At 35.6% G+C, this 16313-nt stretch overlaps 1 protein-coding gene and 1 pseudogene across 1 annotated transcript in view; both read right to left on the bottom strand.

Moving 5' to 3' along the window:
- Positions 1-16313, bottom strand: part of LOC105304087 (zinc finger protein 26) — an 86112-nt gene that overhangs the window by 49634 nt on the left and 20165 nt on the right. The window contains 1 exon segment of the mRNA XM_011378016.2: positions 12068-13261. Coding sequence (XP_011376318.2) covers positions 12068-13261 — 1194 coding nt within the window.
- Positions 8719-8837, bottom strand: LOC111730691 (annotated as a pseudogene).

The following is a 16313-nucleotide window of genomic DNA, read 5'->3' as shown; positions in this document are numbered from 1 at the left end:
GTGAGTGCTATGAGCTCCACGCAGCCGGTGGCAGGACCCAGTCATCAGGGCAGAAAGCAGAGAGCTGGGTGGCAGAGAAACAACAGTTGATTTTTACCAGGCACAGTTTCAAAACTGCAGCTAGCCGCAGCCACCATCCCCCAACCCAGAGGGATCCTCCCTCCATACCCTCCGAGACCGAACACCACAGAGCTCCAGGGGAATCTGAGCAAACAAATTTGTCACTAACACTAAAAGGAACTGAGACTGAGGGTAGAGGCATGATTAATCATCTATAAAAAAATATAATATATTATTACAACTATATAAAACAGAGATCCAAGAGGCTTAGACACCACCTTCTAGAAACCAAAAGAAAAACACTTTCTTTGCAAAATACTAGAGACCATTATACAATAAACGTTCTTTCTGGGGGAAAAAAAAATCAGAATACACTTCCATTAATGCCCAGGTGGAGAAATTGTCCATTAAACACCATGAACAACAAAGGTGACAAGGCATCTCAGAGAAAAAGAGAAAAATCTCCAGAAAATAAGCTTACAGACATAGAAATATGCGACTTAAATGACAGAGAATTCAAAGATAGTACTTCTGGAAAACTCAATGAAATACAAAACAAATCATATCAACAATTTCAGGAATTGAAAAAATAACTAGATAAGCAGAATGAGCTCTTTAGCAAGGAGATTGAAACCCACAAAAAGAACTGAAAGACCTTCTGGAGATAAAGAACACACTGCAAGAGTTGAAAAATGAAATAACAAGCTTGGGAAATAGAGTCAACCAAATGAAGGAAAGGATCAGTGATGTCGAAGACAGAAATCTAAAAATAACTCAAAAGAAGAGAGAAACCAAAGAAGGAAAAATAATGAAAGAGAAATACAAGAACTAGCTGACACCATTAGAAGAGGAAACATAAGAATAATGGGCATTCTCAAAGGGGAGAAAGGGAACAGGAATTACAAAGCATTTTCAGACAAATAGTTGATGAGGATTTCCCAAATCAGAGGAATGAGCTGGATCTTGGAATTCAAGAAGTCAACAGAACACCCAATTATCTCAACCCAAAAAGGCCTTTACCAAGGCACATTTTATTAAAATTATCAAAAATCAACGACAAAGACAGAATTCTGAGGGCAACCAGGGAAAAGAAGACGGTAACCTATAAAGGAAAACCCATTAGATTATCATCAGACTTCTCAGCAAAAACCTTAAAATTCAGAAAGGAGTGGAATCAAATAGTCAAACTATTAAGTGAAAGGAACTACCAGCCAAGAATAAAGTATCCAGTCAAACTCTCCTTTAGATATGAAAGAGAAATAAAGACCATTCCAGACATACAAAAGGGAATTCTCCACTCCAAGGCCTGCATTACAGGAAATACTGAAAGGGGTCAGCTCACCTAAAAAAATGAAGAAAAAAAAAATTAGGAGTAAGGTGTCTAGCAGGCTGATAAAAGTAGAGGAATGCAACCCTTACTAAGAATAGGGCATTATAAACTTAAAAATAAGAAGAGATTTGCTATCATGAGATAGTAATGAACGTTCAGCATACATAGGGACAAATTGAGACAACAATGACTGAAAAAATAAAAATTCAAAGATCCAAATACACAAAGGGGAATGGAGATAAGGCATATACAGAAAAAAAGGGACAATTGTATATATATAACTATCCTCTGCATATTTGTAATGTTAACCATATACCAAAGATTCAGAACCAAAGTATATAAAATGAAACAAGAAGGATCAGAGGGAAAACTCACAAAAGCCAACCAAAATAAAGAAAACAGAAACACAAGGACAAGGAAGCAATAGAAACACCAAGCACCAGAAAGCAAAATATAAAATGGCCATAAGAAGACTTCATATTTCAATAATCACCCTGAATGTAAATGGACTGAATCACCAATAAAAAGGCACAAGTTGCAGAATGGATCAAAAAACAAAACCCAACCATGTGCTGCCTCTAGGAGACACATCTTAGTTCCAAAGACAAATATAGACTCAAAATGAAAGGGTGGAAAATGATATTCCATAGTGTAGTGGTTCGCACATCTGCTTTACACACAGTAGGTCCTGGGTTCATGCCCCAATGGACAGACAGTCCATGATCTATAGCAATGTCACCCTGAACAAGCCCAATGTCTGATCTCAGAAGCTAAGCAGGGTCGGGCCTGGTTAGTACTTGAATAGACCACCTAGGAAGACAAGTTGCTTTAGGCATAAATAATAATAATAATAATAATGAAGAAGATGATATTTCAAGCAAATGGCATTCAGAGAAAAGCGAGAGTAGTGGTAATAATATCAGATGAAATAGATTTCAAAATAAAAAAGGTAAAGAAAGATACGAAGGAACATGTCATGCACCAAAAAGACATAACACTTATTAATATCTATGGAATCATGCACCGAAAAGACATAACACTTATTAATATCTATGCTCCCAATCAGGGAGCCCCGAAATATGTAAAGCAATTACTAATAGAACTAAAGGGAGAGAGAGACAAAAACACAATCATAGTAGGGGACCTAAATACCCCACTGTCAGATATGGACAGATCATCCAAACAGAAAATCAATAAGGAAATAACATCCTTAAATGAAACATTAGACCAACTGGACATAGTTGACATTTATAGAGCCTTCCATCCCAAAACAGCTACTTATGCATTCTTCTTTAGTGCACATGGAACATCCTCAAAGATTGACCATATACTGGGACACAGAGATAGTCTCAACAAATATAAGAGGGTTGAAATCATACCAACCATATTCTCTGATCATAATGCTTTGAAACTAGAGACCAACTGTAAAAAGTAAGTGGAAAGAACAACAAATTCATGGAGATTAAACAACATGCTATTGAAGAATGACTGGGTCAAAGAAGAAATAAAAAGAGAGATTAAGAGATACATGTAAATGAATGATAATGATAGTACAACATATCCAAAATTTGGGACGTAGCAAAAGTGGTCTTAAGAGAAAAGTTCATATCATTACAGGCCTATCTCCAAAAACAATAATGAGCCTCAATAAACAATCTAACGCTTCATCTTAAAAAACTAATAAAAAAAGAACAAATGAAGCCTAAAGTCAGCAGAAAGAAAGAAATAATCAAAATTAGAGCAGAAATAAATGAAATTGGAAACAACAACAACAAAAAGAAAAAATAAATGCAACAAAGAGCTGGTTCTTTGAAAAGGTTAATAAAATAGACAAACCCCTGGCTAGACTCCGTAAAAAATAAAGAGAAAGGACACAAATAAACAAATCAAGATTGAAAGAGAGGAAATTATGGCAAACACTGCAGAAATACAAAGGATCATACAAGAATACTATGAAAAAGTATATAACACCAAATTATATAACCTAGAAGAAATAGACTAGTACTTAGAAAAATGCAACCTTCTTAGACTGAATCAAGAACTGGAAAATCTAAATAGACCAATCAGCAGTATGGAAATGGAAACAATTACCAAAAACCACCAAAAATTAAAAGTCCAGGACCAGATGGCTTCACCAGTGAATTCTACCAAACATTGAAAGATTTAATACCTATCCTCCTCAAACTCTTCCAAAAAATCAAAGAGGAGGCAATACTTCCCAACTCATTTTATGAGGCCAATATCACCCTGATACCAAAATCTGGTAAAGATAACACATAAAAAGCAAAACTACAGACCAATATCTCTCCTGAACACAGATGCAAAAATCCTAAATAAGATACTAGTGAACTGAATACAGCAACATATTAAAAATATGTTGGGCTTCATCTCAGAGACACCAGGATGATTCAACATACGCAAATTGATTAATGTGATCCACCACATAAACAAATTAAAAAATAAGAATCCTACGATCATATCAACAGATGCAGAAAAATCCTTTGACAAGATACAGCATCCATTTATGATCAAAACACTTCACAAAATCGGTATAGAAGAAAAGTATCTTAACACAATAAAAACCATCTATGACAAGCCCTCAGCCAACATTATACTGAATGGTGAAAAACTAAAAACCTTCCCTCTAAGATCAGGAACAAGGCAAGGCTGTCCACTATCGCCACTGTCATTCAATATATCATTGGAGGTCCTAGTGAGTGCAATCAGGCAAGAGAAAGATATAAAAGGCACCCAAATAGGCAACAAAGAAGTCAAACTGTCACTATTTGAGGATGACATGATTCTCTATATAGAAAACCCTAAAAACTCCACAAGAACACTACTAGAAAAAATAAGCAAATACAGTAAAGTCTCTGTATACAAAATCAACATTCAAAAATACGTAGCATTATATATTCTAATAATGAAGTGTCAGAAAAAGAGGTGGATAAAATAATTCCTTTTGCAATCTCAACAAAAAGAATAAAATACCTAGAAATAAATCTAATGAAACATGTGAAGGTCCTATATAAAGAAAACTATTAAAAGAAATCAAAGAAGATACAAAGAAATGGAAAGATAGTCCGTGTTCTTGGATTGGAAGAATCAACATAGTTAAAATGACCATATTACCTAAAGCGTTATACAGATTTAATGCAGTCCCCATCAAAATCCCATTGGCATTTTTTAAACAAAAAATCATCAGATTCGTATGGAAGCACAAAAGACCTTGAATTGCCAAAGCCATTCTGAGAAAAAAGAACGAGGCTTGGAGGCATCACTCTGCCCGACTTCAAATTATACTACAAAGTGACAGTAATCAAAATGGCATGGTTTTGGCAGAAAAACAGACACATGGACCAGTGGAACAGAATCGAGACTCCAGAAGTAAACCCATATTTATATGGGCAAATAATTTTCAACAGAAAAAGCGAAAAACATACAGTGGAAAAAGAAAAGCCTCTTCAATAAATGGTGCTGGGAAAACTGGAAAGCCACCTGCAAAAGAGTGAAACTAGACTGTTGTCTATCACCACACGCCAAAATTAACTCAAAATGGATTTAAGACCTGAAACAATAAAATACATAGAAGAAAACATAGGAACTAAACTCAAGGACCTTGGACTTAAAGAGGATTTTATGAATCTGACCTCAAGGCAAAGGAAGTAAAAGCTAAAATAAATAAATGGGACTACATCAAATTACAAAGCTTCTGCAAAAGAAATCATCAACAAGGTAAAGAGAAAACCATCCGAATGGGAAAATATATTTGCAAGCAATGCCTCCGATAAGGGCCTAATATCCAAAATATACAAAGAACTCAAACAACTCGATAACAACAAAAAATAAATGATCCAATCAAAAAATGGGCAGAGGACCTGAACAGACACTTCTGCCTACAGGATATACAAATGGCCAACAAATATATGAAAAGATGCTCATCACCAGCTATCAGGGAAATGCAAATCAAAACTACAATGAGATATCATCTCATACCTGTTAGAATAGCTATAATCAATGGAACAAGTAATAAGAAATGCTGGAGAGGATGCAGAGAAAAAGGAACCCTCCTACACTGCTGGTGGGACTGCAAATTGGTACAGCCTATATGGAAAACAGTATGGAGAGTCCTCAAAACACTAAGAATTGATCTACCATATGATCCAGCGATCCCTCTATTGGGTATTTACCCCAAAGTTTTGAAATCCCATGTCCAAAAAGATATTTGCACACCGATGTTCATAGCAACATTATCCACAGTGGCCAGGACATAAAAGCAACTGAAGTGTCCTACGATAGATGATTGGCTAAAACATGCCGATGGGATTTTGATGGAGATTTCATTAAATCTGTATAATGTGGTACATGTATAGAATGAAATATTACTCAGCCATAAGAAGAGATGAAATACTGCCATTTGCAACAACTTGGATGGACCTTGTAATATACTAAGCGAAATAAACCAAACAGAAGAAGTTGAAAATCACATGATATTACTTATATGTGGGATATAAACCTAAAAGCAACAAATGAACAGGAAAAAACGGAGACTCATGGACATAAACTATAGGCAAGTGGTTACCAGAGGACTATAGACTAGTGGTTACTAGTGGGGTGGGGTGGGGGGAGGTAGACAGTGTAAAGGGGGTCAAATATAGGATTTCGAGGGAGGATGAAGTGGGTAAAGGGGATCAAATATATGGTGGCTGAAGGAAACTGGACTTTGCTTGGTAAACACACAAAATATACAGATGTCAAATGATAATGTACATCTGAAAATTATATAATTGTATTAACCAATGTTACCCTAATAAACTTAATTAAAAATAAATAAATAAAATTGTCTAATGTACGCTTTATAAACATAAGACAATTTATTGCGAAACAAATGCTTTTATAGAAAGTAATGAATTTATGAAGGATTTTAGCCAATTATTATGCCTTATTTAAAGTGAAATATTCATACTATTAAAAACAATGTGTAAATTGCCATGCCTTTAAACAATACTCATGATATAACAAACATTAGAAAATCATAGCAGAAGTAAACCTTACAAATATAATGTAAAAACAACTATTTTAGATAGTCCAAGCCTTACTCAATATCCTAGGAGTAATAATGAAGAGAAAGTTTTAAAGTGGAATAAATGTGGGAGGTTCCTTCGAAAATACGTAATTCCTCATTTTAAAAAATACTCATTGAAAAACATACTAGAGAGAAACACTAATAACACAATGATTATGGAATAGCTCTTAAATAAAAGTTAAACCAAATATATATTGAAGAATTCTTGGACTTTGGGAAGAAAACTTCCAAACTTATAAGTATGCAATTATATTTTGATAATACTAAAAGTTCACTGAACAACACATAAATCACATGGCAAGGAAACTTTACTGTGTAGCAGCTTTGATGGGTCTTTCAGCCAATCATCAAATCTTACGGTACATTAAAGAATGTTTCAAACATTCACTATTAACTAAGCAGCAGAGAATTTGTTCTTTAAATTAAATTTATAAACAAATTGATAAAATTGAAGAAAACGTAACAAAAAAAGCAAGCGACTTTTTCTTTCTGTCTTACTTCGCTTAGTATCATTATTACAAGGTTCTTGAGAATGTTCCATGTGCACTAAAGAATGTATAAGCAGCTGTTTTGAGATGGATGGCTGTATATATCCAGGTGGTCTAATGTGTCATTTAAGGATGTTCTTTCCTTATTGATTTTCTGTTTGGATGATCTGTTCATATCAGATGGTGGGGTATTTAGGTCCCCTACTATGAAAATGTTTTGGTCTGTTTCTCCCTTTAGTTTTGTTAGTAATTGTTTTACATATTTTGGGGCTCCCTGATTGGGAGCACCGATATTAATGTGTTATGTCTTGGTGCATGATTCCCTATATGATTATGAAGTGTCTTTCAGTATCATTCTTTACATTTTTTATTTTGAAGTCTATTTCATCCAATATTAGTACCGCTACTCCTGTTTTTCTCTAAATGCCATTTGCTTGAAATATCATTTTCTACCCTTTCCCTTTGAGTCTATATTTGTCTTTGGAACTGAGATGTGTCTCCTGGAGGCAGCATATAGTTGGATTTTGTTTTTTGCTCTAATCTGCCACTCTGTACCTTTTTATTGGTGAGTTCAGTTTAGAGTGATTATTGAAATATGAGGCCGTCTTATAGCCATTTTATCTTTTGCTTTCTGGTGTCTTGGTGTTTCAATTGCTTCTTTGTCCTTGTGTTTTTCTTCATTTCACTTGGCTTTTTTGAGTTTTCTCTCTGGTCCTTCTTGTTTTATGTTATATACTTCAGTTCCGGATCTTTGGTGTGTGGTTACCATCACAAATATGTAAAGGATAGTTATATATATTTGGTGTGTGGTTACCATTACAAATATGTAAAGGATAGTGTATATATATACTTCCCTTTTCTTCTGCACATGCCTTATCTCCATTCCCCTTTGCGAATTTGGATCTTTGTATCCTCCCCTTTTCAGTCATTGTTTTCTTGGTTTTTCCTTATGTATGCTGAACATTCATTACTCTCTTGCTATAGCAAATCTCTTATTTTAAGCTTATAATGACCTGTTCCTAGTAAGGGTTGCAATCCTCTGCTTTTTTATCAGCCTACTATTCACCTTACTCCTAATTATGGTTTGTTTTTGTTTTTGTTTTTGTCATTTTATTTTAGTTGAGCTGACCCCTTTCAGTATTTCCTGTATGCAGGCCTTGGAGTGGAGAATTCCCTCAATTTTTGTATGTTTGGAAAGGTTTTTATTTCTCCTTCATATCTAAAGGAGAGTTTAGCTGTATACATTATTCTAGGCTGGTAGTTTCTTTCATTTAATAGTTTGAATATTTGATTCCAATCCTTTCTGGATTTTAAGGTTTTTCCTGAGAAGTCTGATGATAATCTATTGGGTTTTCCTTTATAGGTTACCGTCTTCTTTTCCCTGGCTGCCCTCAGAATTCTGTCTTTGTCGTTGATTTTTGATAATTTTAATATAATGTGTCTTGGTGAAGTCCTTTTTGGGTTGAGATAATTGGGTGTTCTGTCGACTTCTTGAATTCCAAGATCCAGCTCATTCCTTAGATTTGGAAACTTCTCGTAAACTATTTGTCTGAAAATGCTTTGTAATCCCTTTTCCTTTTCTCCCCTTTGAGAATTCCCATTATTCTTATGATTCCTCTCCTGATGGTATCAGCCATTTTTGTTTTGTTTTGTTTTTGTTTTTGTTTTTGTTTTTTAAGTGAGGCAACCCTTGGTTGACCTCACAGATTGCAAGAACCTTGTCAGTTTACAATCATTTATTTTTTCATTTTTTATGCCTACAGCACCTGGTCTTCCTAGGTGGTCTCCCATCCAAGTACTAACCATGCCCGACTGTGCTTCGCTTCCGAGATCAGATGGGATTGAGCTTATTCGGGGTAGCATGGCTGTAGACTCAGCTAGTTCTTGTATTTCTTTTCTCTTCTATTATTTTTCATTCTTCGGTTTCTCTTCTTCCGATTTATTTCTATATTTCTGTCTTCGATACCACTGACCCTTTCCTCCATTTGGTTGACTCTATTTACCAAGCCTGTTATTTCATTTTTCAACTCTTGCAGTGTGTTATCTCCAGAAGGTCTGTTCAGTTCTTTTTGAGGGTTTCGATCTCCTTGCTAAAGAACTCATTCTGCTTATCTAGTTGTTTTTTCAATTCCTGAAATTGTTGATATGATTTGTTTTGTATTTCATTGAGTTTTCAAGTACCATCCTGAATTGTCATTCAAGTTGCATATTTCTATGTCTGTAAGCTTATTTTCTGGAGTTTTTTCTCTTCCTTTCTGAGATGCCTTGTCACCTTGGTTGTTCATGGTGTTTTATTGACTATTTCTCCTCCTGGGCATTAATGGAAGTGTGTTCTGCTTTTTTTTTCCGGAAAGATTTATTATATAATGGTTCCTAGCATGTTGCAAAGGTGTATTTCTTTTGGTTTCCAGTAGGTGTTGTGTAAGCCTCTTGGATCCCTGCTTTATATAAAGTCTTATTAATGTCTTTTTGCTCCCTACAGATGTTTAATCACGCTCGCTACCCTCAGTCTCAGTTCCTGTCAGTGTTAGCGAGTTTCGATAGTGTTTGCTCAGATTCCCCTGGGGTTCCACAGCATTCAGTTCCAGAGGTATGGGGGAAGGGCCTATCCGTTGGGGAAGGGGGCTGTGGTTCAGCCTAAGTTTTGCAACCGTCTCCGCTTTTCTGCTGTCCCAGTTTCTCTGCCTTCTGCCCTATTGACTGAGCACTGCCGCTGGCTGCATGTAGCTCACAGCACTGCCAGGCATGGCAGTTCAGGGACGTCACTGCGCCCTCTTCCCTCCCCTTCCTCCTACAGAGAGCTCTGGCTGCAAAGGGCACCTTCTTTGTTTCTCCCAGTCCACCGCCCAACACCCGGGGTTCTGACCTGTGGTAGCTCTTATGCGCAGATCTCACGCTCAGACATGCTGGTGTGCAGTTTGGGTGTTTTTTGTTGAGTTTTAGATGTTTGGCTTATTGTTTTTTCAAGGGGAGTGATCTGGGGACATCTCTCATTCCACCATGTTTAATCCAATCTCCAAACATTCATTTTTGAGGGAAGTCCATTAAGATTTGCAAATGTCAATTCAATTTCTTTATAATCATACTTTGTCCACATTTTCAGTTATATTATTTTTAAAAAATTATTTTTTGAGATAAAATTCATGTGCCATTATAGTCACCCTTTTAAAGTATACTCCTCAGTAGTTTTATTATAGTCACAAAGTTATACAACCTACACTACTAACCCCAGAACATTTTCATCACCAAAAATGATATAGTCTTTTTAAATTTAAATATGTTGCCATTTTAATCTCATCCACAGTGCTGTTATCCGTACTTCTCCACCCTAATCTCAAGTTTATCTTTTTTTGGTCAAAATTTGTTTTAGATTTACTTCTTTCACTTATTTCTGCATTTTATAACTAATAATGCCTTTTTCTACTCATGTTTTAGATTTTTCACTTGTTTTAGCTGCTTGTGTTCTATACTGATTTTATTAATGACCTTTATAGTATTTTAATATATGCACACAAATTGGGTTATAAAACTTCCAAGAGGACTTTGCCTGCCACTCTCAGGTTTTTCGATTCTATTTTATTCACATTTAACCAAGGTGTATATTAAAGATTTAGTTCTTTAACCCATGTCGATCAAGAGGGGACGCTGAATTAATATTCAGAAATTTGATGGCTACTTATTGTCATTCTGGTCAAATAATTTGGCCTGTAAATTTTTTTGCTTTGCGGGGGAGGGGAACTACTTTTTGACAGCTGTGCTGCTTTCAAGTACCCATTGTTACATCCACAGGGTTTCAGACTGGTATTAATCTTCATGCAGCATAAAAGATGAAGTCTGAATGAAGACTACCCACACATACTTTTTCTCTTCCTTTTAAAATTCCATGCTGAACAATGAGTGATGGGAAACGCTTTCCTAAACTCATTACATGCATTTTTCTCATTATGAATTCTTTGATTTAGACAAAGGTAAACATGATTAGAATCTTTTCTACCAATAATAATGAAAATAACTACAAAAATGGGTATATCAATGATAATAGTAAACAATTTTTACTAAGTATTTATTATGTGATAGGAATAGTTCTAATACTTTAAATTCATTCATTCATTGAATTGTCACAACAAACCAATACATAGAGCATAATTATATTTACTAATATATATGAAATAAAATGCCACTAACATCTATAAGTAAAAAGTAAAACTATCTGGACGGATAAACAACACTTTGATAACAATGGTTAATTACCTTTCTAGTATGAAATTGGGGTTAGGGTTGTTGAAAAGGAACAAAACAGTTTACAAGGAGAAAAGGTGAATAATTTCAGCAATTAAAATACACGTTTTAAAAGAAAAAACAAGCATCCAAAGATACATTTTGGGTCGTATTAATCAGGGCATATTTTATAACTGCAAAACATTTAGATGTAGCCATAACATGAATAATAAAATCATTTAAAAAAGTTATTAAGTATGTCATTTTAAAAAAACAAAAATCTATATTTAATGAGATGGCAATCATTTTTGGCATGGTAAAAGCAAGTGAAGGTACAATATGCATACCATGACTATACTTTCTTTAAAGATAGAGTCTGGTAGGATTTATTCTACCAAATTGAGAGTAGTCATCTATAGTTGGTATGATTACAATTAATATTGGCTTTTCAGTTTCTGACTTTGTTTTATAATAAGAAAATATATATTTGTGAAAAAAAGAACACTGACTTCAAAAACAAAGTTATAATTCTACAAGGAATTAAAAAAATACAAAGTCACACAATTTAAAGTGTGACATTGGCTTAAGCACAAATATATAGATCAGAGAAGAAAAGTAGCCCTGAAATACAAGCAAATATAAACAAAAATATGTTTTCACCTCAAAAGTAGAACAAAATAATGGAGAAAGAAAGAATTACTGAACGACTGCCATTAATACAATATTGGGGGGGCAGGGTGGGGAGAATGTCAATTTAGAATATGAATTCATAATAGGAAAATACATTTAGATTAAAAATATATGTAAAATAAAGAGAGAGTAATTATCAAACATGATTTTTTTGTTTAAAGTATTAGGAAGGTTACAAGAGCCTTAACTTTTATTATTCATCAGTATGAACTCCCTGATGACGAATGAGATCTGAGCCACTACTAAATGCCTTTCCACATTCTTTACAGTTATAGGGCTTTTCACCGGTATGAATTCTCAGGTGTCGAGTAAGGTTTGAGCATTTATTAAAGGCCTTTCCACATTCATTACATTCATATGGCTTTTCATCTGTATGAATTCTCTGATGTTGAAAAAGTTGTGAGTTCTGAGTAAAGGCTTTCCCACATTCAAGACATTCAAAGGGTTTCTCACCAGCATGAATTCTCTGATGTTGACGAAGTTGTGAGCTTTGAGTAAAAGCCTTCCCACATTCCTTACAATCATATGGTTTCTCCCCAGTGTGAATTCTCTGATGATTAGTAAGCGCTGAACCACTACTAAAGGCTTTCCCACATTCCTTGCACTCATAGGGTTTCTCACCAGTATGAATTCTGTGATGCTGAACAAGCTTTGAGCTCTGAGTAAAAGCTTTGCCACATTCCTTACATTCATAGGGTTTCTCACCTGTATGAATTCTTGCATGTTGAAAAAGTTGTGAGCTCTTAGTAAAGGCTTTCCCACATACTTTACATTCATAAGGTTTTTCACCAGTGTGAATTCTCTGATGGTCAATAAGATTTGAACAATAACTAAAAGCCTTCCCACATTCTTTACATTCATAGGGTTTCTTACCAGTATGAATTCTCTGATGTTGAGAAAGGTATGAACTACAACTGAAGGCCTTTCCACATTCATTACATTCAAAGGGTTTTTCACCAGTATGAATTTTCAGATGCCGAGTAACATGTGAGCCACAACTAAAGAATTTCCCACACTCCTTACATTCATAAGATTTTTCACCAATATGAATTCTTTGATGTTGAATAAATTGTGAATTCTGACTAAAGACTTTTCCACATTTCTTACATTCATAGGGTTTATCTTCATTACTAATTATTTGATGTAGAGTAAAGAATGTCTGTTGAATAAATGTGGGCATGTATCCATGAGTGAATATTTCTTGGCTGAAATGCTCATTTTGATATCCCAGTTGTCTTTCAAAGTGGCTTCTGTATTCCAAAACATCTCTGAAATTGGAGTACTCCAGGCCATACATTGTAAGTCCCATTACCTCCCTCTGGCATGATTCTATCTCATAAACTTCCTTCTTTAGAGATAATAACTTGGTTTCACACATTGACTCTAGATCTGAAAGAAAATAAAATGGTAAATATTCTCCCCCTTCACTTGTAAAAAGTTAAACTTTTATAATAGAAATGGAAAAATTAAGTAAATATATGGTAGCAAATGACATACAGTTCTCAAGTGTATCTGTTTAATCTGAAAAATGGACAAAAAATGCATAGAAATTAATGAGATACTGCCACATGCTCCACGGTGATGCTTCAGTTGATTACAGACTACATATGCAATGGTGGTCCCACAAGATTATAATGGAACTGAAAAATTATTTTTGTCTTGTGACGTCCTAGCTGTCCTAAAGTTGTATTGTAATGCATTACTCACATGTTTGTGGTGATGCTGGTGTAAACGAATCCACTGAGCTGCCAGTTGTATAAAGTATAGCACATACAATTACAGTAGTAGGCTATGACATCTGAGTTTGTGTAAGTACACACAATGATATTTGCACAATGATGAACTCACCTAACGACGCATTATTCAGAACAATTTATCCTTGTTGTTAAACAGTGCATGACTGTATAACACAAGAAGTGGAAGGAAGAGACTACAGAAATAGGAAACCACAATCATTCTCAAATATTGATGAGGTTCAGAATCATCTGGAAAGACTGGTAAATATACAATGGTTGAACAGTGAAAAAAGTGGTGAAGGGTGGGGGAGGAGCAGGAGCAGTGGGCAAAGGTAGATTCTGGGGAGACACACACACTCACTCACATAGGCAAAGACCAGGCCGCGACCTCTGCCGCGCCCGGCAACTGCAGAAACATCAGGGAGAGACCGCATCCACAAGACATTTCAGTCTGTCCCGTCATGAAGCATCTGCCGAGAGGGGCTGGCCGAGGCCGCTGGACTCTGCCTTCGGGGCACCTCAGGTTAACAGCAAAGGCAGCAAAGTTGGCCACCAGCTTCAGAAACTTGCTTTCCGTTTATATAGATGCTTTACATCTATATAAGCATGCATGAATGTTTATGTAAGAGAGTGTATGATCATACTGTATTACAAAAAGTGAATAATTTTATGACCCCATTTAAACCCACATAGGAGGAATAATTCCATATAGGGGAAGATTCTTGGTCTGTGATATAATAAAAAATAAATTTGGTCTTTTTACCTGGTTCTAGCACAGAGCTTCAAAAACTCTTAGAATTTCCCAAGTGATAGGAGTGTTTTCATTATGCTAATAAGTTTACCCATGGTGGGTCTCTAGATAGCTTTGAGAGGGGAACTGGTTACCAGAAAGACCAAGCATATGATTAAAGGATTAAGAACTTTCAGCTACTTGATCTCTGAGGAAGGGAGAGGCACCAGAGATTGAGTGGCCAATGACTTAATCAATCATGACAGTGTAATTAAACCACAATAAAAACTAGACACCAAAGCTCAGTGGAGCTTTCCGGTTGGTGATCACACTGATGCCAAGAGGGTGACATATTTGAACGTTTTAATACTATCATCCCAGCACTTGGATCAATGCTTAGTATATGCTTATGCTCAAAAAGTACAGGGAGAGGGTATGGAACCTCTATATCTGGAAGCCTACCAGACCTTGTCCTAACTAATATGTACTCTTTATAGTAAAACTGCAATTGTAAATATAGAGCTTTCCTGAGTTCTGTGAGTCCTTCCAGCAAATTACTGAACCTGCAAGGATCATAGAAATCCCCAACTTTATAGCCAGTTGCTTAGAAGTATGGGGGGTCTGAGGAACCCCTGAGACTTGCAGCTGGCATCTGAAGTGATAGCAGTCTTACAGGACTTTGCTGTTAACCTGCAGGATCTATACTAATAATTCTGGGTAATTCATATCAGAATTAAACCGCAGCACACCCAGTTGGGGTGGAAACAGAATAGGTTCCATAATAAAGGATATATTGGATGAAATTTGAAAGAGATTACAGAGGGTAAGCCACATGTGGGAATAGCCTGAGATAAGTCTAAGGTATTTAACTAATTTGATGTGAGTGGCAGATAGGGAAGACTCAGAATATGTTATGTGCTGGGGATTTAGTGAAAATATTATTCACCTTAGAATTCTGTGATGCTGATCTTAGAAGGAGAGACTTGCTCATGTACTAGTGCAATGACTGAGAGGGGTGGCAGCTAGAGTTTAAGGAAGACAGAAAGAAAATAAGACAGTGCAAAATACTGCAATAGAAAGATAACAGGAACCAGAAGGAGACTGATGAGCTGAGTCCCAACTCTGATAGTTACTACTATGTTCCTAGGCAATTACTTAACTTTTCTAAATCCCCATTTCTTTATCTGTAAAAGGGAGATAAACCTTAATTCATAATTATTGGAAAGGTGAGGAAAAATGTACGTAATTATCTTTGAATAAAGCGTTCAGTTTTTGATAGGTATTATTATGAAAGAATTTCTTACCAAAGTTAGAGATTTTAAGCAAACTAAATGATTTGAAGACATCAAAATGAAGCCTATTAGAACATCTCCAGCCAGAAACAAGGAATTCATTCCAGCATAATCTTTTTTCTCCTACCTTTATGTGGTCTTTCAGCAATTTTCATCTAGTTAAGCTCCTAACTTTTAAAACTGTCCTCTTCTATCTTCACTGTCAATGTCCTCTTCCAAACAAGAATCATCTCTTAGACCACTGAAGTAGCCTCCTATCTCAGTCTCCCCACCAAGTTTTACACTCTTTAATCTACTCTGGGAACAATGACACCTGACCTGGCCTCCCACTAATCAAACTGCATACTTCTCATAATCACCAGGAAAGGCTGAATAATGTGGTTCCTACCTGTCTCTGCAATCTCAACTCATTCCACTCTCCCTTGCTCATGGGGTGCAACAACACTGGCTTTCTTTCAATTCTTCAAACTTACCAAGATTTTCCCTCCTAGAAGTGCCTTTGCAGGGGTTCTTCCCTCTGCCTGAAGTTTTCTCATTTATTAACGTGTTAAATAGTAAGACCTAACAGTAAGCCTAGTACTACAGTAATTATGAAATAGTGATAAGCAAAAATGGCATTTCAATATTTTGATTTCCATTTATATCAAAGTCACAGAACTAATAATACTATGGTTTGTTTTATA

The sequence above is a fragment of the Pteropus vampyrus genome, unplaced genomic scaffold (assembly GCF_000151845.1).
Source record: "Pteropus vampyrus isolate Shadow unplaced genomic scaffold, Pvam_2.0 Scaffold328, whole genome shotgun sequence".
Lineage (NCBI taxonomy): Eukaryota > Metazoa > Chordata > Mammalia > Chiroptera > Pteropodidae > Pteropus > Pteropus vampyrus.
The sequence above is the reverse complement of the archived record's forward strand: the minus strand, read 5'-3'. Positions and strand labels throughout refer to the sequence as shown.